Source organism: Littorina saxatilis, linkage group LG4 (genome assembly GCF_037325665.1).
Source record: "Littorina saxatilis isolate snail1 linkage group LG4, US_GU_Lsax_2.0, whole genome shotgun sequence".
Lineage (NCBI taxonomy): Eukaryota > Metazoa > Mollusca > Gastropoda > Littorinimorpha > Littorinidae > Littorina > Littorina saxatilis.
In genome coordinates this window covers 11887120-11911698 of record NC_090248.1, presented here as the reverse complement: position 1 = coordinate 11911698, position 24579 = coordinate 11887120, and the positions used below count along the sequence as shown (strand labels likewise).

Below are 24579 nucleotides of genomic sequence, written 5' to 3'. Positions count from 1 at the left end.
GATAGCAAAAATGAACAAACATCGAACTGGCGATTGCCTTGCTTGAAGAAATACGAGCAGGGTGACATAGATGGCGAATGTGTTCGACATTTTCAGTAAAAAATCTAGACGAAGTACTGAAGTATCAGAAAATGAGCAAATGAATAGATTTTCGCCAAAGACGCCTGGTGCCGGTGACAGTCTTCAGACACAAGGTGTAAACAACGACAGTCCGTTTCAAAACAAAGATGGCGCGAAGGCATCAGGAAACTACGCGTATGGTGCCGATTCACGTCAAGATACGCAAGAAGCAGGTTCACCATTTACCATTCCGAAGCTCAAAAGGAGCAAGCAAGGTACAGGCATGCTCATAAGAGTGACGCATGGCAATTTTGGTGTGTCATGTCCATGCATTCATGTCTATATTTAGCTTCTACTAAAAACCGCAGGGTCTGACTCTGAGCTTATCATAAATTTAGACATTGCTTGAATTACCCGAAATGATAAATCCATATATGTATGTCCATGATTACAAGACAGTTGTGTTTGTGTTTCCGAAATCTTCACTTCGAAGTCTCCATTACAAATTTGATTGAATCGGGTGAAATTCCTAGACATTGATATGATATGTGATATGTCTGATATATGTTGACAGACTGGTACTTAGGCTGTTGAGCCTTTGTCTGATCTTTTGATCAGTTGCTAGCCTAACTTTGAGCTAGGTAACATACACGATCTTTTGACCGTGGCCTATTCTATCAACTTTTTTTTGGCTGGTGGGAATTTGTAGTGAGAGGCATACTGACATTTGGGCTATACATATAGTCTTTCAGTGCATTGTCCAAGCGATTTTTGAAACTGTTCATTGTCGGCGCTTCTACCACATTCTTGTCCAAGGCGTTCCATGTGTCTATGATTCTGTTCGTGAAGAAAGATTGTCGGAGAGCTGTTCTGCATTGTTTCTTCTTGAGCTTGAACTGATGTCCACGGGTATTACACAGGCTATTCAGCTCCAGTGGGTTCTTGCAATCGTATCCATGCACGAATTTGTATGCTTCAATCATGTCTCCCCGGATACGCCTATAGCACATGCTTGGAACTTTCAAGACTCTCAAACGCTCTTCGTAACTCAAGGTCTTCAACCCTGGGATACACTTCGTGGCTCTTCTTAACACACTTTCAATCAGATTTTTATCTTTCTCGAGTCGGGGACTCCACACCACATTTGCAAATTACAGATGAGGCCGTACAAGTGCAACAAAGAGAAGTCTTAGCGTTTCTGCGTCCAAATGCTCATAAGACCGTCTGATGAGACCCAGGATTCTATTTGCTTTGTTGACTTGTGTTTCCACGTGCTTTCAGAATTTCAATTCACTGTCTACATTGACTCCAAGGTCCTTTTCTGCACTTGAGCTTTCCAGATCAGCTCTGTCCACGCTGCCAGGTTTTCTCATATTATACACAAGTTTCTGATTTTTTGTACCCAACTGTAATGTCTTACACTTATCTGCATTAAAGCGCATCTGCCAGTTGTCTGCCCAGTCGACCAAACTGTCCAAATCCCTCTGGAGTTCTTTGCTATCTTCACAAATTCTGATTTGTCGGTACACTTTCGTATCATCAGCATACATGCTGCACAGACTGCTCACAACTTCAGGGAGATCGTTAATGTATATAACAAACAAAACCGGGCCTAGCACACTGCCCTGGGGCACTCCACTTGTCACGTCTTTCCAGTCTGACATAGACCCATTGACCTTCACCCTTTGCTTTCTATCACTTAGAAAATCACCGATCCAATTTTTGACCAGTCCATGGATACCATATGCTTCTAATTTTTTCAGTAACCGCACATGCGGAACACAATCGAATGCCTTAGCAAAATCAAGGTACACCGCGTCAACCGGTACTCCATCATCTAAGCTATCTGTCCAGTCGTCAATGACGCTAATTAAGTCGCTTTTGACAATGTTTTTGGTCGTGGAAGCTTTGTAATGACCGTTGGCGTAGCAAATAACATTTTCTGAGTTCTCTCTCCCTCTCTCTCTCTCTCTCTCCAAAATGCACACATTTATAACACACACACACACATACGCGCGCGCACTGAATACAAAAAAGTGAGTTAAACTTAAAACCAGTTTAATGGATTAAAACAACAACATAAAAAAAAACTGAGTCACACCCACGACCAATGCCTCTGGTTCTAATTGTACAAAAAAATGCCTTCCTGGGCTATTATGGCTCTTCAGTCATGACAAATTTATAACAGGCTAAAATGACTGAATAGACAAACAAAACAGATTATTAATGGAGTTAAACATAAAATCAGTTTAATGGATAAAATCAACAACAACAACAAGAACATAAAAACAACAAGAACATAAAAACAACATAAAATACAACAAAATAAAATACAACAACATAAAATACAACAACATAAAAAAAACATAAAAAGATAACAACTGATTCACATCCATGACCAATGTCTCTGGTTATAAATGTAACAAAAATGCCTTCTGGGCTTTTATGGGTCTTCGTGACGAATTTGTAACAGGTTAAAAAAAATGATTGAATGGAGAAACAAATTAAACAGAACAACTCGTTGACAGCTATAGAATCTGGATAAAAATCAGTTGGTGGGGAAGTTTTCAGGGCATCCTCATTTAGACTACCTTTGTGGACACCACCCGCTCAAAATGGCCACAGAGATTTCGGAGGTAAATGTTCTCCTCGGACCTGTCCACCCCATTTATCGGGAAAAGGGGTGAAGGGAAATTACTCTTACCACACTTTGGTGACTTGGGTCTACTTTCGTTTTCTTACAACCGGTCTTGCAACAACGCATTTGTGCTGCTCGGGACCAGAGATTTGCTTTCATACAACCGGACTTTTATACATCCGATTTTCATAAAACCATCTTCAGTCGTAACGTAGGTCAGGAAACGACGCCATGAGTTTCAGCAAATGATATGATTCTGGTGTTTTCTGTGAATATTTGGCTGTGCATGTGATTCAAAGGACTATTTTCTTGTTCGAACTTCCTGTGCGCCAAAGAGCTAAAAATAGCCGTGATGTGGCAAAGTCATGAAGCACATTGCTGTCCGATGTTCGCGCGTCGAGTCCGGATACGATGCGTTACGACATTCATAATGTTTTGTTCGAAGCCCGTAACTTCAAATTCAGCGTGAGTTTTTGCAAAGATGTGTTGCTACGTCCAAGACTGAACTCCTGACTGTCAATTGCAGTAATTTGTTGGTGTTTGCATGTTTGCATTTAGCCATGAGACTGAACATATTGTTGATCACGAAAGTCGTGTAACGCTTCGGCGATCCGGAAACGGCCGAACTTCGCAATTGAAAAGCACACAAAAACAACACCAACGTATAGAAGCCATTTTTGTTGACATACAACAACGCTTTAATGTCTCAGGAATAGATTCAGATGAAAAAAGGCGTGGTAGAAATAATTTTAATTTACTTTTTCATGATTTCAAATGTGTCACCCCTACTCACTCTCACTGGACCACCATTTCTGAGAATGACCCATATATATATGTAATTGCCGATTCCGCGTAATGGGCAAAAATCATAATCGGCAAAACGCTGCCCAATACCTGAAATCGGCGGCGTTTTGCCGAAATCGCATAAAGGCTTCTAAAATTTGCCCATTTTGCGAAATCGGCAGCCACGGTTTGGTTTTTTGAAGTTCTCAAGTGCCTGGGATATCATCACACTTAGACAACTAGATACCCGAATGGATAGACATTGCAATAATCGATAAGTTATGGCAATTTATTGCAGAAAGTGTAGTTTTCATGCATTTCCGGAGTTATGCTCGACACAGACCAACATAGACCATACAAAACATAGTCGGGAGGTAAAGCAATGTTAATGCAATGTTCTGGTGACACAAGAAGTAACAGACTAGTTGTCGCTGTTGCGAAATGGGCAAATTTTAGAAGCCTTTCCGCATTTTCGGCAAAACGCTGCCGATTTCACGTAATGGGCAGCGTTTTGCCGATTACGCGAAATGGGCAAAAATGTTGCCGATTACGCAAATTCGGCAATTCTGTGATTCGGCACGACATATATTTATATATAATCCTGGACCAGAAATTTGGTTTAAAGGTACTGAACTTGTCAAATCCAGGTGCACGGAGCCCCTGGGGCTTTTAGTCATACCTCAGGCAGCTATCCGTTAGAACTACCAAGTTTCATTGACTTGTACCCAAAGAGCCAAGAACTGCGATTTTTGTACGAATTAATTTCGTACTCGGACCCGGCTGGTCTTGGCCTATTTTCGGATCTAAATTTAGATCAGGTAGATCACCACATCATGCACAAAAAGACACGTCACTAGCAAACTATGTCAGACGTCATCATGAGTTTGTGTAAAACAAAATGGAGGCCGGAATCACTCGGTTGAATCGAACTCCGACCAAACACCACGTAATAACTAGGTTAATTTATGCACTCGCGTGAACAAGAAACTGTCGAGCTTCACAGATGTCGTCGTTTGGTAGTTTTGGGTTTGTTTTACTACCATAGGAGGATTTTTGAACTGTAAATGCACTCAGCTGCAACAAAAACGCAAAATGAAGGCTGTGAGCTGCACTGTGCCTTTGAGAACTGATGAAATGCTTGTGTCAGTTAACTTCTTTAAAGTTCTGCTGATTTAAGCTGTGAGTGTATAACATTTTCCTCTCATTCATGAGTTTCCTCTGTCGTCCCGAATTGCTGATAATGAAGGTACATTTATAAGTGCTACTAGTCATAGTTCTGAACAACCTTGTACTTTTGTATCCTGTTTTAATGTCATTGTATTGATATGAGTTGTTAACATAACATTTTTCACTTGTTCCTATTTTTTTGATTCATACAAGTTTGTCTTCATATTTTGCAGACCTCTTCGTGGAAATGCCGACAGAATCCAGAGAATGGCAGCAAGAGGTGTTACCGCTCCTAACCAAGTACTTTCGGTTCCCTTTGTCTGCAGCCAAGTTTGAGTTCTTCAAAGTTTCTATGATTCAGAATGCAGAAAGAAGTCAAAAGGTAATGCTTATAGTTATACCTATAGTACTAACGCTCAGTGGGAATTCCACAATGCTTATTTTGATATTTCAACAAAATAAAAACCTTGGGTTCTTGTAAGGTTTTCTCACATTTCTAATTGTTATAATGAATGCCAGAAAGTACCAGTTTACACAACCCTTTTTGTGTTGTTAAATTGAGAAAATGGGTATAACTTTACAAGGGTTATGAACTTAAAAAAGTAGGGTTTTAAAGGGGGGGTCTTGAGAGGGGAGTGGGGAGTTCCACTGTATTTGTTGTAACTGCATTAAAAGGTAGTTGTAATGTTAACTGTTACCTAACACCTTCAATACCGGCACGGTTGGCCTAGTGGTAAGGCGTCCGCCCCGTGATCGGAAGGTCGTGGGTTCGAACCCCGGCCGGGTCATACCTAAGACTTTAAAATTGGCAATCTAGTGGCTGCTCCGCCTGGCGTCCGGCATTATGGGCCGGGTTAGTGCTAGGTGTCACGTTTCAATATATCACTTAAGGTGATTATGAACCGGTTAATTACTACTAATTAACTAACCACACCACGATCCACTCTCGCAGTCATACAATTAAATAGAGTCAACAAAAGTATAAGTTTCAGACGCCTGTTTATGTATAAACTCTCCACCTCCCTCGAGCCTTCACTCAAAATATGTTCCTTTTACGTTCTCAACACGTAAAAAACCAGTGTTCACTGACAAAATGCCAGTAGTATATAGAAAATTATAGTAACACGCTGAACCCGTGTAAATATAGTTAAATGCGAATGTTCTGTTCGAAAAGCTCTAGTTCGTGCAGGGGTCACACACCCCACGTTGTCACTACTCCAATGAAATCACAGATACGAAAAGACAACGGTGGTCAACGGGGTGCGTACGACATGGTGCACTTAGCTTTCTTTCTGTATGCTGGTTAGCCGGTATGCTGGTTAGCCGGGTTGCTGGTTAGCCGGTTCGCTGGTTAGCCGGTCCGCTGGTTAGCCGGTCTGCTGGTTAGCCGGTTAGCGTAGCTTCCTCAGGTCCCAGCTCCAACGTCTGCAGCTAGCAATGTCCCGCCAAAGTCAGCCGTGCAGATGTTACAGGAACGTAACGAAACGAAACGAAACGAAGGCTGCAAACAGAAAGCATCGGTGCACTAAACATGTCAGCTACCCCTCACCCACCACCTTTAAACATGTCATCTTTAAATATCTCATCGAGCACGTGGGCCTGCACAAAACGGACTTTTTACAACAACAAAACAGTCATTTTCCGTCCTTCTCTCCCTATCTGCAAAAACCATATACAGATTAGTATTTTAGCGTCACAGAGAGTAAATTATGCGCTAACCTGGAAAGAACAACAGAGAGTATTTCATTCCACAACACAGACTCATCAACAGCGTTAAATAATGATTTATTACCTCAAAAGCCTATGATTGTACTCTCAATGGAAGCAAAGTCCGCTTCCTCCCTGGAACAGCCTCTGTTCGTCAACAGTGACCAAAAACCTCCAGAACCCCTTGTCGAATCCTTATGCGAAAGCCATCGCCGACGAAGGAAAGTTGACGACTTGTCCTCAGCAAAGTACTGGCAGTGAGACAGGAAAAACTAGTGGAAGCTCCCCTAGAGTGCCGAATACAATATTCGGTGAAAAACCATCATACTCTAGAAACTGTGTATTAGATCCTTCCCCTTCTGCCGCTGGGTGTCAAGTGCCCCGTGCTTGTGTCTCAGTCAGACAACCTAGCCAATAACACGTGACTGACCTTGTCACAAAACCAGTCCAGCTATACACAATTCTGCCTCCCAAGCAGAAAAAAGACACGAGAAACTTAATCCCTGAAAATCCCGTGCGCGCTGTCAGCGAAAAACCGTCAGCCCTATGACAGCAGAAACCTCCACTGTAAAACTCGTGCGCAGCAAACCCTCCGTGTTCATTGAGCACTGTCAGCAAACTCTGCTGTAGCCCAATATCACGTACAGGCGCTTTCTATCATAATCGACCAAGAACAGGCACTCCACTGAGTGACACTTTCTTGGTCTCTGTCACCCGATCGTGACACTAGGACTGGTTGGTCCGGTGTCAGAATAATGTGACTGGGTGAGACATGAAGCCTGTGCTGCGACTTCTGTCTTGTGTGTGGCGCACGTTATATGTCAAAGCAGCACCGCCCTGATATGGCCCTTCGTGGTCGGCTGGGCGTTAAGCAAACAAACAAACAAACACCTTCAATGCTAGGTAGTAGGTTTCAATTATTTATCAATTCTAATTTCAATATTTTGTTGCATTTTCTCAGTACTTGGACAAGAAGAAGGAGATGCGTCAGCAGGGTTACTCAGAGCGTGATGTTGCTGAGAGCTTTGCTTTCCTTTACATGGATGATGACAAACAGGTTTGTGTTGATAACTATGGCTGTCTCATTTCATGTTGTAGTACATCATTGCAATGAACATGTAAAATGAAAGGCTAGAAGTTGTATTCACATTTATTTTTTTCTTCCTGTATTATGTTATATTTTTACAATCTGAGAAAGAAACTTTAATAAATGCGGGAATGAATCTTGCTGTGTGATGGCTTACTGTTTCTCAGTAAATGAAATCACCAGTATGGTGAATTCAGTGTTTTATCATTATGTTTTTGTGTTGCTATTCCAGGCGGAAAGGATCTGCAGAGATGGTCTGGGAATCGGTAACCTGATCAGCTCCACCATTGGACACCCACGCATGGGTGGGTTTGTTTTTGGAAAGCCCGTGTTCTCCCCAAGATGACGTTTTCATTTTGCTACCTTTACCTGTGGTGTAGTAAAACTGAAAATGCTGCGTTTTTTTTTCTTCCAGGCACTTTTACTGTCAGAGAAGAAAACAAGTCGCGTAAGGCGAAATTACTACATTTAGTCAAGCTGTGGAACTCACAGAATGAAACTGAACGCACTGCATTTTTTCACATTGACCGTAGTCCGCCGCAAGTGCAAAAGGCAGTGAAAGTGACAAGCCTGTTCAGCGCGGTTGCGCTGTGCTGCATAGCACACTTTACTGTACCTCTCTTCGTTTTAACTTTCTGAGCGTGTTTTTAATCCAAACATATCATATTTATATGGTTTTTGGAATCAGGAACCAACAAGGAATAAGATGTTTTTAAAACGATTTCGGAAATTTAATTTTAATCATAATTTTTATATTTTTAATTTTCAGAGCTTGTTTTTAATCCAAATATAACATATTTATATGTTTTTGGAATCAGAACATGATGAAAAATAAAATAAAAGTAATTTTGGATCGTTTTATAAAAAAAATAATTTTAATTACAATTTTCAGAATTTTAATGACCATAGTCATAAATTGATTTTTAAGCCTCCATGCTGAGATGCAATACCGAAGTCCGGCCTTTGTCGAAGATTGCTTGACCAAAATTTCAATCAATTTGATTGAAAAATGAAGGTGTGACAATGCCGCCTCAACTTTTACAAAAAGCCGGATATGACGTCATAAAAGACATTTATCGAAAAAATGAAAAAAACATCTGGGGATTTCATACCCAGGAACTCTCATGTAAAATTTCATAAAGATCGGTCCAGTAGTTTAGTCTGAATCGCTCTACACACACACACACACACACACACACACACACACACACACACACACACACACACACACACACACACACACACACACACACACACACACACACACACACACACACACACACACACACACACACCACGACCCTCGTCTCGATTCCCCCTCTATGTTAAAAAATTTAGTCAAAACTTGAATAAATGTAAAAAGAACTGTTGGTGTGTCTCATCCATCTCATCTACTTAGAAGTTAGACACAAACCAAAATGTAACAGCCTGGCCGCTTTCTCTGCAGGGTGGAATCTTTTTGTTTTCTTTGATGTTGTTTTCTCTTTCTTTTCTTCACTTATTCATCTCTTCTTTTTCTTTGGATAATCATTCTCGGTTTTCTTCTCCTTCCACCCACCTTCCCCAGTGATTTTTGACTCACATGCGAAGCAAAAGTGAGTCTATGTACTCACCCGAGTCGTCCGGGCGTCCGTCCGTCCGGAAAACTTTAACGTTGGATATTTCTTGGACACTATTCAGTCTATCAGTACCAAATTTGGCAAGATGGTGTATGATGACAAGGCCCCAAAAAACATACATAGCATCTTGACCTTGCTTCAAGGTCAAGGTCGCAGGGGCCATAAATGTTGTCTAAAAAACAGCTATTTTCCACATTTTTCCCATTTTCTCTGAAGTTTTTGAGATTTAATACCTCACCTATATATGATATATAGGGCAAAGTAAGCCCCATCTTTTGAGACCAGTTTGGTTTACCTTGCTTCAAGGTCAAGGTCACAGGAGCTCTTCAAAGTTGGATTGTATACATATTTTGAAGTGACCTTGACCCTGAACTATGGAAGATAACTGTTTCAAACTTAAAAATTATGTGGGGCACATGTTATGCTTTCATCATGAGACACATTTGGTCACATATGATCAAGGTCAAGGTCACTTTGACCCTTATGAAATGTGACCAAAATAAGGCAGTGAACCACTAAAAGTGACCATATCTCATGGTAGAAGCACCATTGTACTTCCTATGTCTTGAATTAACAGCTTTGTGTTGCATGACCTTGGATGACCTTGACCTTGGGTCTAGGTCACATGTATTTTGGTAGGAAAAATGTGTAAAGCAGTTCTTAGTGTATGATGTCATGAAAGGTCAAGGTCAAGCATGTGAGTCGTATGGGCTTTGCCCTTCTTGTTTTCTCAACTGTTTAGTGGTGAAGTTGTATTGGCAATGCCGTATCATGCATGCAAAAATAACCAATACATGTTTGTGTTCTTATGCAGGTGTGCAGCTGTGTAAGTATATGGATACAGTACGGTCCGCAAACTTCACATCTGGATCAACGGGCAAGCTGATCGTGTTCAAGGTCATGAAGGTTGGTACTTTCGCAAAGTTTCAGTAAACAAGATGTGAGTACCTGAGCAATTAAGGCATGTGACATAGGTGTTAATTGTTATACTGATGTGATGAAATCGATACCCTTTGTTTACTTGTCTGGTCAGACCTTTATCTTTGATTTTAGAGGAGATGTAAGAAGAAAGAAAACTTTTAGAAAGTACATCAGATTTAGCTGAAGTCTTTGCAGTGTTGTTATAACCAAGCCACTCCATGTTATGAATCAATTCTTTTTCTTTTTTCTTTAGACAAACTTGAGTGGACATTGAAATTGGCAGTTTCTGTATGCATGGACTATCACTATCAGACGGCAGGCTGTGAATAAAAAACAAACAAATAACATTGAGTTTCTCTTGGATGTTTTTGAAGCTAGAACTTAGAAACTCACACACTTTCATGGTTGGGTGACATCCAGACAATATGAAAGTCTGGTTAACCTTTATGGAATATCAAGGTCACAGCAGAGTCAAGTTTGGGTCAAAAGATGCAAAATTGTCCTTCTTAAGAGTGTTTCTTAGGCTACAGCATCTGTCCCAGTTCCACTGTCTGTCTGGATTGTTTAAAGGATTAGGTTGTCTTTTTTATTTACTTTGTGTGCAGTCAATATAATTAACCCATCTTCAGTGCACCTTCCATAGGCCTTGATCTTTATTGTGGTGATAGCTTTTCTACATTTTGATACACGGTTTATTTTACACAGGGAAGAGTGAAGGTTGTAGCAGAGAATCGGACAGGTCCTCCCCTGGAGCCCACACCGAACTACGACAGCCACATGGCGAAGAGCAGTCTGGATATCACACCTGCATCTCATCAGCAGCTCTATGAGCTCTACCAGGTCAGTCACTTTGACATGGAGCAAATGGCTGATGTAATGATGGAACTGTTCCTTCTTTGAAGATTTCATTCACAGATTTTTCTGCATGTGCATGTGTCACCTAGGGACAGAAAGAGAGAGAAGCTAAACTTGTCAAATTTTGAGCATCCCTGATGACTCAGATAGAAGGGCCAACACATTGTGTTGTTTAGAAGGTATTAACAACCACTTGGAGTGCATTTAAAGGCTTACTAACTCGCTCCCGTGTTTACGATGTGTAGTTTGTCCACAATCGATGTCAAATGCATCATAAGGCCATATAATGACGATATGTCGCAATGCGCGGACCATATACATGCATTACAGCTTGTTCTAGCCTCTGAAAAAGTGAGGATGTCAACAAAGACGCGGAGTTATTTCCCTTGCGTCAACGTTACCTCTGTTGGCAAATCTATAAATAGGACGATCTAGATCAAAATAAAAATTCAAATATCTCAACATTTAAGGGGTCCTAGACCACAATATCTTGCAGGGAACTTAATTTAGCATGTCTCCAGCTGTGGGTAAAGCAATTAGCGTGAATAGTCATCAGCTTTCTATGCCTTTAAGGTGAAGCACTAAACCATTTGAAATGGTGAACTTTTTGCGAATAAAACACTTTTTGTTTTGTGGATTCAGAGTATCAGTATGTATCATTGTATGTATTTCGAACCTGTTGTATAACTTTTGAAACTGTTGTCTTAGTTTCTTTGAGGATTCATGTCATGAAATATTCTCTTTCGTCATGGTTACGAAGATGTCTCGTTCCCCAGATCTACCTCTACGAGTATGGTGAAGAACTGACTGTAGAGCCCTACCCTCGCCATGTGCTGCCGTACGCTGTTGTCAACTTTCGCTACAAGGAAGCCCCTCCTTCTCCCAGGATGCCGGAGTCACCCCCTGTGTTCAGGTAAGTGCACAGTTTGTGTGGATTGTCTACACACACATTTATACTTCTTTCGGTATACTTTTTTCTAACTATGCACTGCATTGAGGGCTTCTTACAGCATGCACACAGCCATCAGTGAATGTTGTCAGAACCCTGAGTTTCACGCCTCAGACATGCCTACAATATTCATGATTTTTGTGTGTGTATGATTAAGTTTGCATCAACGCATTATGTGAATGTGATCCAAATGCTGATGCTCAGCAATTCCATTTCACTGAATTTTGGTCCACCCCTTTAGACGTGACTGAGACGTGCTTTGATGCTTTATTTTATATTCAGCTCAGAGGTTTCATAAAGCTTTGGGCATCAGCAGACAATCAAAGCAATAAGCCCTCTTACTTCCCAGTTGTAATTTGGCCTTTGGTCAAAAACTTTATTTTAATCTTGATTCTTCTTTTTTCAGCCCCCGTTTGATGTCGCCTCCAATACCAAAGTTCACTTTGTCAACACCCAAAGAGGATATTGACCCGGAGTATGTGATTTGGTGTGGTAACCTGAGGGTCAAGGACATTCTGGATTGCCAGGTCAAGATGGTGTCCACTGCTTTTCAGTACAAACCTGCACATTTGTGAGTACTTTTCCTCACCTTATCAAAAAGTTTAGCAGAGATATCTCTATTAGAAAGTATTCCTTATGAACCTGTATACCTGTGCGTAGAAAAAGTGTTGAGACCTGATACTAAAAGTGAATGTTTCTATGTTCCTGATTTGTGTCAGGCAGGGTTTTTGGGAATTGATTTTTTTCGATCAGTAAATATTTCCAACACATAATCATAATGAAATAAGTGCAAGAACAACAATTTGTCCAACAGAGACTATAAAAATAAACAAGCAATTTTCATAGACTATGTAGATTGATAGTTATTCTTAAGCTGTTATTAGAAACTTGCAACCGTTTTAGTGTGAACAGCTTCATCTCATCAGCATATATAATCACTGTAAAATTGATATCCAATAAAACCCATACATTTTATACAGTTTGCCATGGAGTATGTTACCACAATCTGACATGCTTGGATTTAATAGGGGCACAGTGCTGAACGTTCGAGACACAGTTGAGATGAAGGCTGCGGAGGACCGTTACTTTAAAGAGCTGAGCTGTCTGCGGAAGAGCGGGGAGGTGTACTGGAAGGGATGGTACATCAACGTTGCAGAGTTGCGTCCCCGACCCGACAGCAAGTCTCAGTTCCAGCGTCTGATGAACCACCTGGGCAGGACCAACTCGGTGAGCTTGACAAAATTTCGGTTTTGTGGCTGTATTTATGATGCATGTTACATTAGTTAAGACGGTTGATAGGGTTTGGGTGCGAGCAAGATTAATTGGACAGGGGTGTATAAGGTACCGTGTCACATTAGAGTGTTCAAAATGTTCCTTCAAAAGACGGAATAAGGCCATTTTAGCAGTTGGTATGTTTTGATGTGTTTTTCGCTGCAGTTATGAAAGACTTACTTGTATACTGTCCAGTGATCAGCTGTTTCTTACATTTTGTTTGTCTAATATTAAGGCTAAAACATGTTTCAGATGGCTGTGCTGAAACCAGAAAATGATGTCATTCTGCTGTTGGTGCCCAACTGTTCTCTCACACATGACCTGGGTAAGTCAGGGATGTTGTCAAACTTTTAACTGATGTTCTTCGTTCACTTAGAACAACACACAACTTGAACTTGTCCTCAGATTTCAGAAAACTGAGTTTTAACCTCCCTAAAAGTGCCAGCTTAAGCACTCTATAGAGAATGTACTACCTGTGCAGTGACAATTTGCAGATTGACAAAGATTATTTGTGGTGTTTTTTAAAATTATTTCTGTGTGTGCTCTTTTCAAGGATTGACAAGACCTCATCACTACCCAGTGATGTTCCACTGCATCTTCATTTCCAAACAGTCAGTGAAGTTCAAGAGTCCACGTAAGTAGTTTGTTTGATGTTTTTGTTTTGAAAATTTGTTCAGTTTGTGCACACATGAACATGCACACATAAACACATATATCTCTCTCTCTCTCTCTCTCTCTCTCTCTCTCTCTCTCTCTCTCTCTCTCTCTCTCTCTCTCTCTCTCTCTCTCTCTCTCTCTCTCTCTCTCTCTCTCTCTCTCTCTCTCTTTTGGGTTGCTGTAATGATGTTCCGAAAGTTGAGAGGCACAAATGCAGTTACATGGATTTTAACATTTGCCTTGGTAGTTGTTGCTCATTTTAAGCAGAGATTTCAGATCCTACACTGACCCATGACCCTAACAAAATTAACCAAGTGACCGTGTATAACATCTGTTGACAGGTTACATGCAGAAGGTCCTGTTCCACCAGACCAGTGGAAGCAGCACACCTAAGCTGGACTCTGGCCAGCTCAGTCCCTTGACCATTAATGTCAACACTGCTGGTCGCTCAAGCACGGTGCCTGCAAGCCCCTCCCACTTCCTCTCCCCCCGACCCGGCATGGATCGATCGGCGAGCTTCGGAAATCTGCCGCAGGACGAAATGACAGTTTGGAAAGGTGTGGATGAAAAGAGTGACGATAAGTTGAAGGAAGATGGAGGAGAAAATAGGGAGGAAAGTTGTCATGAAAACAAAGAAGAGAAGGGTGTGGACAAATTGAATGTTCAGGTTGGGGCTTCTGGACATCTCCCCGCTTGCGGCCCTCTGCTTCCTTCAGGGCTGGCCACCTGCACTAGTCATTCTCATTCTGCCTTTCCCGCCTTCTCAGGAAGCTTGAGTGGGACGGGTCTGGTGTCTGCACCAAGTTTTCTGTCCACCCCCAGCTCCTCTCTGCTCTCTAGTCTTGGTGTTAGCTCGGCGTCCCCTGTTCCTTACCCTCGTCTCTCCCCAATTCAGGCCTCGTCGTATCCCTTTTTTCCACACAGCTGTCCTAGGCTTGTTCTGTCCCCTCGCTCTTCCTTGTTTCCTACACCCCCTCTTCTGTCTCCCGGCAGCCTCAGGTCCCCTGAAATAGCAGCAGAAACATCCGAGTCCCTAAAAGAATCAAAGAATCTTTCTGAGACAAAAACATCAAAGCCGCTGCAGATCCCCAAGTTGGTGCTTCCGGAGCAACAGCCATTGGATACTGTGGCGAGTCGTATTGGGCCCTACTCCCCTATTTCACCAGCCATATCGACATCTCGGCTTCTCTACTCACCAATTTCACCAGTTGAGGGGCATCTTACGTTGGGCCCTTACTCCCCGATCTCTCCGGCAAGTCCTCGCTCACAAGACGCTCATTCGGCAGGGATGCATAGCTCTTACTTACCAATTTCACCTCTAACTATTGCTTCAAGCGGGCCGTACTCTCCTATTTCCCCAGCAGCTGATGCCAAGCCAACAGGCCAGGAGTCAAAAGCTGGGCCTGCATATTCATACTTTTCACATAGCATCAGCAGGTGGCCGCCGTTTGCCTCACCACCCATCCTGTCTCTCGGTGTTCCCTCTATCACAACCACCTCTTCACACCTCCTGTCAGTGGGAGGGCCTTCCAGCACATACTCCTCATTACAGTCAGTCAGTGGGCTTTCCACTTCTGCCCTGGGGACCCACGACAAACACCAATCATCTTCTTCAGACACCAACGCTCAGTTGTCTGGGGCAGTTGGAGGTGGTGATGGCAGCAGCGACAGTGACACACAGTTAGCGCCAAGAGAAGGGTCAAGTAAGCCTTTGTTGTGCAGTGGCTGTGCTTTTGGTGTGGTGTCAGTTAGTGTTTTTGTCTGCCATCACCGTCGTCTGCCATCACCACCAGCCAAATGCTTATCGCCCATTCAGTTCACAGATGTGTCCATGGAAAAACAACACAAGTGAGTCAGAGTCAGGAGGGAAGACATTGAGAAAGGAGATGAAAGTTAGATGCTTAACTAAGACTGGGGGTAGGGCTCTCTTTATTTCCCCAGGGTTCGTACAGGTCATGGAAAACCTGGAAAGTCATGGAATTTGATTTTTAATTTTCCAGGCCTGGAAAGTCATGGAATTTCAATTCAAGTCATGGAAAGTCATGGAATTTAACAAAAATAAGAAAGAAAAAAAAAGTAACCTTTAGCACGCCAGCAGCGATTTGCGTCGCCAGCACAAGGCTTGTTCGTATGACCAACTTCTCGTTCGTATTTGCATACGAGAATAACGGTATTTTTAACGGCACTTGAGCCAAAGCGAGGCTCACTTCCTTCCGTTATCTCGTCGTGTCGTCTGCGCTGCATTTGAGTCGGTTTCGTCGAAGTTTTCTGCTTTTGTTTTTGCATCGATAAAGTACTTTAGCGCTTCGACAAGCAAGATGGAGGATGATGAGTTTGAAACTTTCTTTCGAGTTGTTTCTTGACAACAAAAAGTATGCGGAATTGGAACGAATTACCAAGGAAGATCTTCGCAATGAACTGTGTATCGCGGTGAAAAAAATGACAGTTCGTCAAGTCACAGTGACGGTTACGAAACGGAATTTACGAAAGTGCAGATGGATACAAACAGTGGCTGGTCCAGTCGCAGGCGGAAGGTATCGTTCACTGGACCGATACCTTCCGCCTGTGGTCCAGTTTAGTGAAATGACAGGACCAGCAAACATTACCGATAATCTGACTGCGTAGCAAATGCTTGACTTGCTTGTCGAAGAGACACTGCGTAGAAACTGACTCAAATTCAGTGCAAAGCAAGCCAGTGTCAAAACTGGCAGTGACAAGACGTAAAAAGTTTGCGTGTTCGGAAATGGCGACCTGTGGATCTAGTCATGGAAAATGTTATTGAGGCTCATGGAAAGTCATGGAAAAGTCATGGAATTTTGTTTCTAAAAACCAGTGGGGACCCTGTTTCCCACACCTTCAAAGGTTTGAAGTTTCATCTTTTAATAGAATGCACCTTGAAGATCTTGTAATGTGGATGCGCAAACCCTGAATCAGTGGGTTATTTTTTTATTTTTAAGTTTGTTAATTTTGCAGCCAGTAACATTCCTTTCTTCATTCATCTTCATTTTTGTAATTTTTTCGTGACCAGGGAAGGCTTTTGTTTCTTTCATTGAAGTACCTGTTCCTTTGCATTTGAAAGCTCTACAGTTAAGCCCACAAACTGTTTTATACAGGAGCTGCGAACTGTTGGCTTTCCCTTTTCTGTCTTTGTTGTACATTGGAACTCCCCTTCTTTTCTCTGTTTTTTTTAGTGTCTTTCGAATTCTTTTTATGGTTTTGCTTGTTTTGTTTATGCCATTTGATGTTGTAACGGTTCAGTTTCATCCTTTCATTGTGACTAGAAAATGAATACATAAAGATGAAAATAATGTGACTAGTCTAGAAGACGTGAGATGTCTGTGTTGCAATATAGGGCATTTTCTGTCTATCTTTGAATCTCGGACAATGAGAAGGTGATGACTCGATTTGAACTGGCTGTACTAAGTTCCAGTTTCTTTCTGTTTCAAGTAGCGTACCATCAGCTGAAATGCCTCAATTCATATCTGTGATTTCCATCCAATTTTGTTCGCAAACCTTGTTGATTGATATTGGCTTTCACTAATACAATGAAATCATTAATTACCTTTGCTTTACATATTGGTTGACATTCGTAAATACCCGAGATGTGTATTGTTCAAGATTTTTTTCACAAATGATATACAGCTACTAAGTTCTTACACGTAGTTCAGTTGTTCAATGTGGTAATGCAGCCAGTGCATGTATGGCAAAGCTAGGCCTTTTGTTTGGTACCAAATTTGTATCTTTTACTTTTTGCAGACGTTCTGAGTGCTGGTCGTTCATCAGCCTTGCCCAGCCCAAATGCAGGTAAGACAGATGACCTGAAATTTTGTGGGGCTTTTTCTTGTTATTACAAGATGAAGACTTTCTGTTGCTGTAGATTACAAATGTGTGAATTTTGTTTATTGGATACTTACATCATTCTGTTAGTATGTGTTTGGCAGTTGTATCCAAGAAACCGAGTTTGAGACAAAATGTTATGGTGGGTGCTTGACTTGTTTAGAATATGCACCCATTTGGGCATTGGCTATGGAGTTAAAAACTCATAATTCCTTGATTTTCTTTTTGTGTAGAAGGTAACGTTCCATCGAACGAGGCCCAGAACCTGATGCGTCTGCACCGAAGCCTGTCAATGGATTGGACCAGCTCCAAGAGCCCCAGCAAGAGCATCCCCCTTGGCTACGATGAAGGCTTCCTGACTAACATGCCAGTTTCAGCCCATGTGGACCCGTTGCGACTGAAGACTGCATTCGAAATCCAGCATCAGATTCAGGACGCCCTGTCTCCTGGGGATCCACTGCAGTGTGATTTGCCCGGCAGTGGGATCCCTGTGCTCAATTCTCCATCACCATTCTTCAGGAGGCAGGACGATGTAGAGCAGGACGACACCATCACATCCTCCACTAGTCACGATCCCAGCACCATCCCGTCTGCTCTGCGCCACAGATCTTTTTCCACAGAGGCGTCTTTTTCCCCTGTGCCATCGCCGGACAAAACTCCTTCAGAACCTGAACCGGAGGTGGAAGATCTCAGAAGTCCCAGCGCACCACCGTCCCCTTTCTTGGCAGTTCCCAAAGAATCTCATGCACGGGTGCGGTCTCTCTACTTACCGCCCCCAAACATTCCTGAATACAAGCCTACCCCGCTGTACGAACCCTCGCCTAAACGCTCCAGACTGGAGGAAGGGAGCAGACAGTCTAGCACGAGCAGCAGTGTGCTTTCCTCAGAGAGAGGAGCTGCTCCGGCAGCACGTAATACATCTTCAGTTTCTGGCTTGTATCGGACTTCTACCCCCAAAGTGCAATCTGTAGGAGTGACTCATGTGCGATCTCCGCGTGACCTTCCCTTGCCCTTGCCCGTCTCTCCGGCAGACTCCTCCACGGACAGAGTGAAATCCCCACCTGCTTCTGAGAACATATCCACAGCCAACGACATGAAGAATTTCTTGAATGCATCCTTGGAGAGAAAACCGCCATCAAAACCGCCAGCAACTTTGTCAAGGAGGTAAGCGAGTGTCATGTCTAGGCTGAAAATTTGTGCCGAGATCTTTAGTCTTTTGGAATCATCATAATCCTGAGTGACTCATTTTAGTTTTTCTTTCTGCGCAATTAATATGAGTTACCTACCTGAGTGTGTGGAGTGTTTATCCTCTTCTTTGTGTATCATTCTTTCAAAAACATTTTTCCTTGCTTTTGCCTGTATCATTTTGCAGTGAATGTTTCTTGTAATCACTAAAATGTATTCTGTAGTTCCAGGTAACTTCACTTTATGTTGTAGACATCTTTTTTACTTGATTTATTTGTCTGTGAATGGGACTGGGAGAGAGATACTCTGGTGTTTCTGGAGGAAACGGATTTTTAACAATGCTGGTGTTGCATCACTGCATTTTTCTGGTTTCAGAAAGAAGAAATCAAAACGTGCAAAATAACAAGTACACATTTTTTTTCTCACTTATATGCATCTGTACATGTACATGTTAGAAATATTGCTTGTACTTTTAGGTGTATGCAGCAGGGTTTAAGGCTTAAAAAAACAACACAAAAATTGTGTATGAAGAAAAGTTTGGTACTTGGCATTATAAGTGTGTTCACTCAATCAGTATCAGCCTATCACTCTGAAATGGTTTCAAAGACTGGATTTAAGGGCAGCTGAACTTTGTAAACATGAGACAACTTGCCACAACCCTGCTGCCTATGGGTGGTTTTGCTCATCTAGCGTGAACAGCAGATTGTAGTAGTTTATCTGTAGCTGATTATAAGAATTTTAGGCTTTGGTAATTGGGGTTATGATGCTGAACAGCACCATGCGCAAAGCATGAACTTGTGCTAATGCTAGTGCTACACAAACGGAATAGAAACAAGAGACTGCAGGTGAGAAGAACAAAATAACAATGAAAATGTACTCATCAGAAACACGAACAATAAAAATACGACTAAGGCCCAGTTTCCACGTATGTCTTCGTCAGCTAAAATACTTTTGAAAAAAAGGAGGAGAGACAACTGAAAGAAAGAAGAAAATCAGTAAAGAAGAAGACGGACAGCAAATAACGTTATACTAAAAGCAGACCGGTTTACTCATAAGATTTCACCGCATTTTGTACGCCAAGTTTCCAAGAGTACGATAAATATGCTGGTTGAAAAGATTAAGAAAGTACAGGGTTTCATTTACAGTGCACCCTGCGCCATTGGCGCATTAAATCTGAAAATGTCCCATCACAATTCCCTTCAGTGCGTCAAAGAGCGCATTGAGATAACGTACCACTGCGCCACCAAATGTACACTTTACATCGGATTACACACACACACACACACACACACACACACACACACACACACACACACACACACACACACACACACACACACACACACACACACACACACACACACACACACACACACACACACACACACACACCATATATAGCGGCTAATTCTCAGATGGCACCATATTGTATCGTTGGTCAAAACGCGTACAGGCCTCTTTGGCGCTTCTTGCCTTCGACTATGTCCCATTGGAATTTGGTTGAGGGGAACAAATGTCCCATTGCCTTTTTCTCCCAGGCTAAACCCTGAAAGTATGACGATTAAAAAAATAGAATACGTTTTTGTTTTTAAATGATCTTAAGAGTGAACAGACAACATTCCAGTGTCATAATCTTACAGTTTTATCGATATCATCAGTGCGTTAGACGTTGTATTGGAATTTCACTGCTAACAGTTATATGCCGGTCACATGATTAACAAGCACTTGTACCTAGTAAGAAAATACATTCAATATTTTGAAAATACACTGTCTCTGTCAGTCTGTGGAAAATACACGCACTGTTCCAATTAGGTAAACAGGTCTGTAAAAGCATAGTTTTTTGACTCACATGCGAAGCAAAAGTGAGTCTATGTACTCACCCGAGTCGTCCGTCCGTCCGTCCGGCCGTCCGGAAAACTTTAACGTTGAATATTTCTTGGACACTATTCAGTCTATCAGTACCAAATTTGGCAAGATGGTGTATGACGACAAGGCCCCAAAAAACATACATAGCATCTTGACCTTGCTTCAAGGTCAAGGTCGCAGGGGCCATAAATGTTGTCTAAAAAACAGCTATTTTTCACATTTTTCCCATTTTCTCTGAAGTTTTTGAGATTGAATACCTCACCTATATATGATATATAGGGCAAAGTAAGCCCCATCTTTTGATACCAGTTTGGTTTACCTTGCTTCAAGGTCAAGGTCACAGGAGCTCTTCAAAGTTGGATTGTATACATATTTTGAAGTGACCTTGACCCTGAACTATGGAAGATAACTGTTTCAAACTTAAAAATTATGTGGGGCACATGTTATGCTTTCATCATGAGACACATTTGGTCACATATGATCAAGGTCAAGGTCACTTTGACCCTTATGAAATGTGACCAAAATAAGGTAGTGAACCACTAAAAGTGACCATATCTCATGGTAGAAAGAGCCAATAAGCACCATTGTACTTCCTATGTCTTGAATTAACAGCTTTGTGTTGCATGACCTTGGATGACCTTGACCTTGGGTCAAGGTCACATGTATTTTGGTAGGAAAAATGTGTAAAGCAGAAGGTCAAGCATGTGAGTCGTATGGGCTTTGCCCTTCTTGTGTAGACATCTGTTTAGAATTATTGGTAAGTTTGGTACTTTTCATTTCAAAATGTTAAGAATTACAATCACAATGTCTTACATTTACAATGAATAATTGGAAGACATTTCTTTCACTGTTTCAGTCTTCATATATATGTAGAGCATGGTTGTTGTGTTTTGATTGTGTTGTGTGAATATGGTTATCATGAACTGTTGCTTTGGGACAGCTGCTCTGCTTTTCCAGCGAACACATCCATTTCTGATGCGCATCTCTCAGACATCCACTTTCCTCCTTGCGCTTTGTTTCATCACTGTAGCAATCACTCTGGTATTTATGGGATCATTAGTTTATTCTCTTGGCTCTTCCCGCCATTTGAGTTTGCATGAATGACACTAACTGTTTGGCTACTCTTTTATTTATTTTTATTTTTGTATAATGTTATCACTATCCGTATCACCTAAATTCATTGTTTTCCCAAAGTTTATTGCATGGCATGCAATGTTTCTTTTCGAAATTAATCTCCCTTTATTTAAAAAATTTGCAGATTAATTATGATTTCTGATCATAATTATTTGAATTTTGTTCTGTTTTCTTTAGCTGTTTTTTCATAGTCAAAATGTACAAAATTGATATTATGAAAGACATAAGGCCCCCCCCCAAAAAAAATAGGTGTGGTTACGGTAACAACTAACATAGCCAAAAAAATAGGGTAGGAAGGTAGGCAATCACTTTTTTTTTTTAATTTACTTTTTTTTCTAATGTGTACAAATTAAACCTACTTGACAGGGAAATAAGTGTGCGACTCGGGCACTGTCGCTTTCATTGCGTTTTCTGCACTCGTTTTCTTGTGTTTTTTTGACAAATGTAATAAAAAGTTATAGGGTCGGCCCCTAAAAATAGGGTAGGTCGGGTTACCGTAACCACACCTATTTTTTTTTTAGGCCTAACAAAGTGATTAAAAAAAATGATGTGTTTGTTCAATTGTTGTGTGTTGATTATATGTCTTTTTGTTATTTGAGATTAAAGCCCAACTCAAAAGGAAAAGAAAGGGGTAAATTATACATTCAGTCATCTTTTTGTAAAGGGAATAACTAAACTTATTAGGAAGGAGTGTTGGTTTGAATTTGATACTGTTCCAATGTACTGCAATCTTTCAAATGGGCGTCACACTTATTTATGACGTATAGTATGTCCATTTCTCAGTACTTCGTCTTCATTGAACACTCTGTTTATCCAATGATTTCATTAGCCACTTGAAATGTATTCACATTTGTTGCTTTTTTGACTCACATGCGAAGCAAAAGTGAGTCTATGTACTCACCCGAGTCGTCCATCCGTCCGTCCGTCCGTCCGGACGTCCGGAAAACTTTAACGTTGGATATTTCTTGGACACTATTCAGTCTATCAGTACCAAATTTGGCAAGATGGTGTATGATGACAAGGCCCCAAAAAACATACATAGCATCTTGACCTTGCTTCAAGGTCAAGGTCGCAGGGGCCATAAATGTTGTCTAAAAAACAGCTATTTTTCACATTTTTCCCATTTTCTCTGAAGTTTTTGAGATTGAATACCTCACCTATATATGATATATAGGGCAAAGTAAGCCCCATCTTTTGATACCAGTTTGGTTTACCTTGCTTCAAGGTCAAGGTCACAGGAGCTCTTCAAAGTTGGATTGTATACATATTTTGAAGTGACCTTGACCCTGAACTATGGAAGATAACTGTTTCAAACTTAAAAATTATGTGGGGCACATGTTATGCTTTCATCATGAGACACATTTGGTCACATATGATCAAGGTCAAGGTCACTTTGACCCTTATGAAATGTGACCAAAATAAGGTAGTGAACCACTAAAAGTGACCATATCTCATGGTAGAAAGAGCCAATAAGCACCATTGTACTTCCTATGTCTTGAATTAACAGCTTTGTGTTGCATGACCTTGGATGACCTTGACCTTGGGTCAAGGTCACATGTATTTTGGTAGGAAAAATGTGTAAAGCATGTGAGTCGTATGGGCTTTGCCCTTCTTGTTTATGTAACACATCACTCTAACCCACCCCCATCTCTTTGTTTTGATTCCTTTATGCTACTTTTCATACATTTGGGTGCCTTTTCAAGCATGAAATTCATTGCTTAAACTGTAACTATTTTCATCTTTCATTTTGTTCAAACAACCACTTTCTTTTTTAACTGTGATACTGAAGCCGAAGGCCAGTCTAAAAATATCTATCTCAGCATGTTGTATGAAGGACACACAGATAATTTTACTTGAATTTAAGAACCGGTACTGTGTTTATAATTTGTTTTTTCTTTTTTGTTTTTTTTAGGGGGGGGGGGGGAGGCAGTTAAGGCTTTGAATGTTGTTTGAATTTGGCAGTTTCTTTTCACATCAATGTTTTTCCAGGAGCAATAACATTTGATGAGCATCAGTCATGTGTGCATGTTCACAACTTCAAAATTATGCAAACAGACAGAAATTGACTGACAAAATTAGGAGACAAGAAAAAGGTGTGAGAATATATTATACAAGTTTACAGTAGTCCCTCTTTCAAACAAATTATTGCACATGCTCCCCTCTTCTCCCTTTTTCTTGCTAACAGCTTGCATGTTAACCACTTTTATTGACACTTGATTTGTTGCAGCATTTTCCCATCTGAATCTGCACAAAAAAAATTACATGTTTGATTTTGTTTTACTTTTGAAATTGGTGCATTTGTTCTTTTTCTTGGCTGTGTAAACGGCCACTGCCAGTATAAATTACATCTTGGCATGGTTTTGACATTCATCATAAATGCCCTCATGAACGGTCCAGGTTTTTCATATTCAGTCCAAGAATGCTTCATTCTCTTTGGGCTTCAAGAAGTTATTGTTAAAAACAAATTTCAGACCAGTGCCAACATCATTATTGTATCTTTTAGTTTGATGCTTCTTATCAATCATACATGCATATTTTATGAAAATGATCAATCATTGCTCTTGGTTTCAGCTACTATGGCTTCAAGCCTGAATGAAGGGCATTCTGGGATCACTACAGCAAGCAACATAGACTCCACAACGCATTCTACCCATGTGCCATCCATCATTGTCAGCATTCCATTGTCTCGCTTGCATTACCGGCCATCTGCCAAACAGCTGAACAATAAGCGACTGTTGTGGCCGCTCAAGAGGCTGCACAACGGGAACATTCCAGACATTGGCAGAAAGGCCAAGACAAGGGCCCAAGCCTGCAAGGCTTCTGTCGTTGTTCAGCTTCATCC

At 41.3% G+C, this 24579-nt stretch overlaps 1 protein-coding gene across 1 annotated transcript; it reads left to right on the top strand.

Moving 5' to 3' along the window:
• On the top strand, positions 1–24440 carry LOC138963965 (uncharacterized). Its single transcript, XM_070335825.1, has 15 exons — positions 1–335; positions 4882–5030; positions 7317–7412; positions 7675–7747; positions 9876–9967; positions 10688–10822; positions 11614–11750; positions 12193–12357; positions 12815–13013; positions 13311–13383; positions 13612–13692; positions 14057–14272; positions 17472–17519; positions 17786–18716; positions 24309–24440. Exons 1-15 carry the CDS (start codon positions 71–73, stop codon positions 24331–24333), a joined length of 2685 nt encoding a protein of 894 aa, XP_070191926.1. The 5' UTR covers positions 1–70; the 3' UTR covers positions 24334–24440.
• The last annotated feature ends 139 nt before the right edge of the window (positions 24441–24579 follow it).

What these genes read in the sequence shown, in the direction of transcription:
- LOC138963965 (XM_070335825.1), top strand. Translation starts at nt 71, where the DNA reads ATGGCGAATGTGTTCGACATTTTCAGTAAAAAATCTAGACGAAGTACT. An exon ending in CATTGGACACCCACGCATGG is followed by an intron (nt 7,748 to 9,875) that starts GTGGGTTTGTTT and finishes GTTCTTATGCAG; the next exon opens with GTGTGCAGCTGTGTAAGTAT. An exon ending in TTCTCTCACACATGACCTGG is followed by an intron (nt 13,384 to 13,611) that starts GTAAGTCAGGGA and finishes GCTCTTTTCAAG; the next exon opens with GATTGACAAGACCTCATCAC.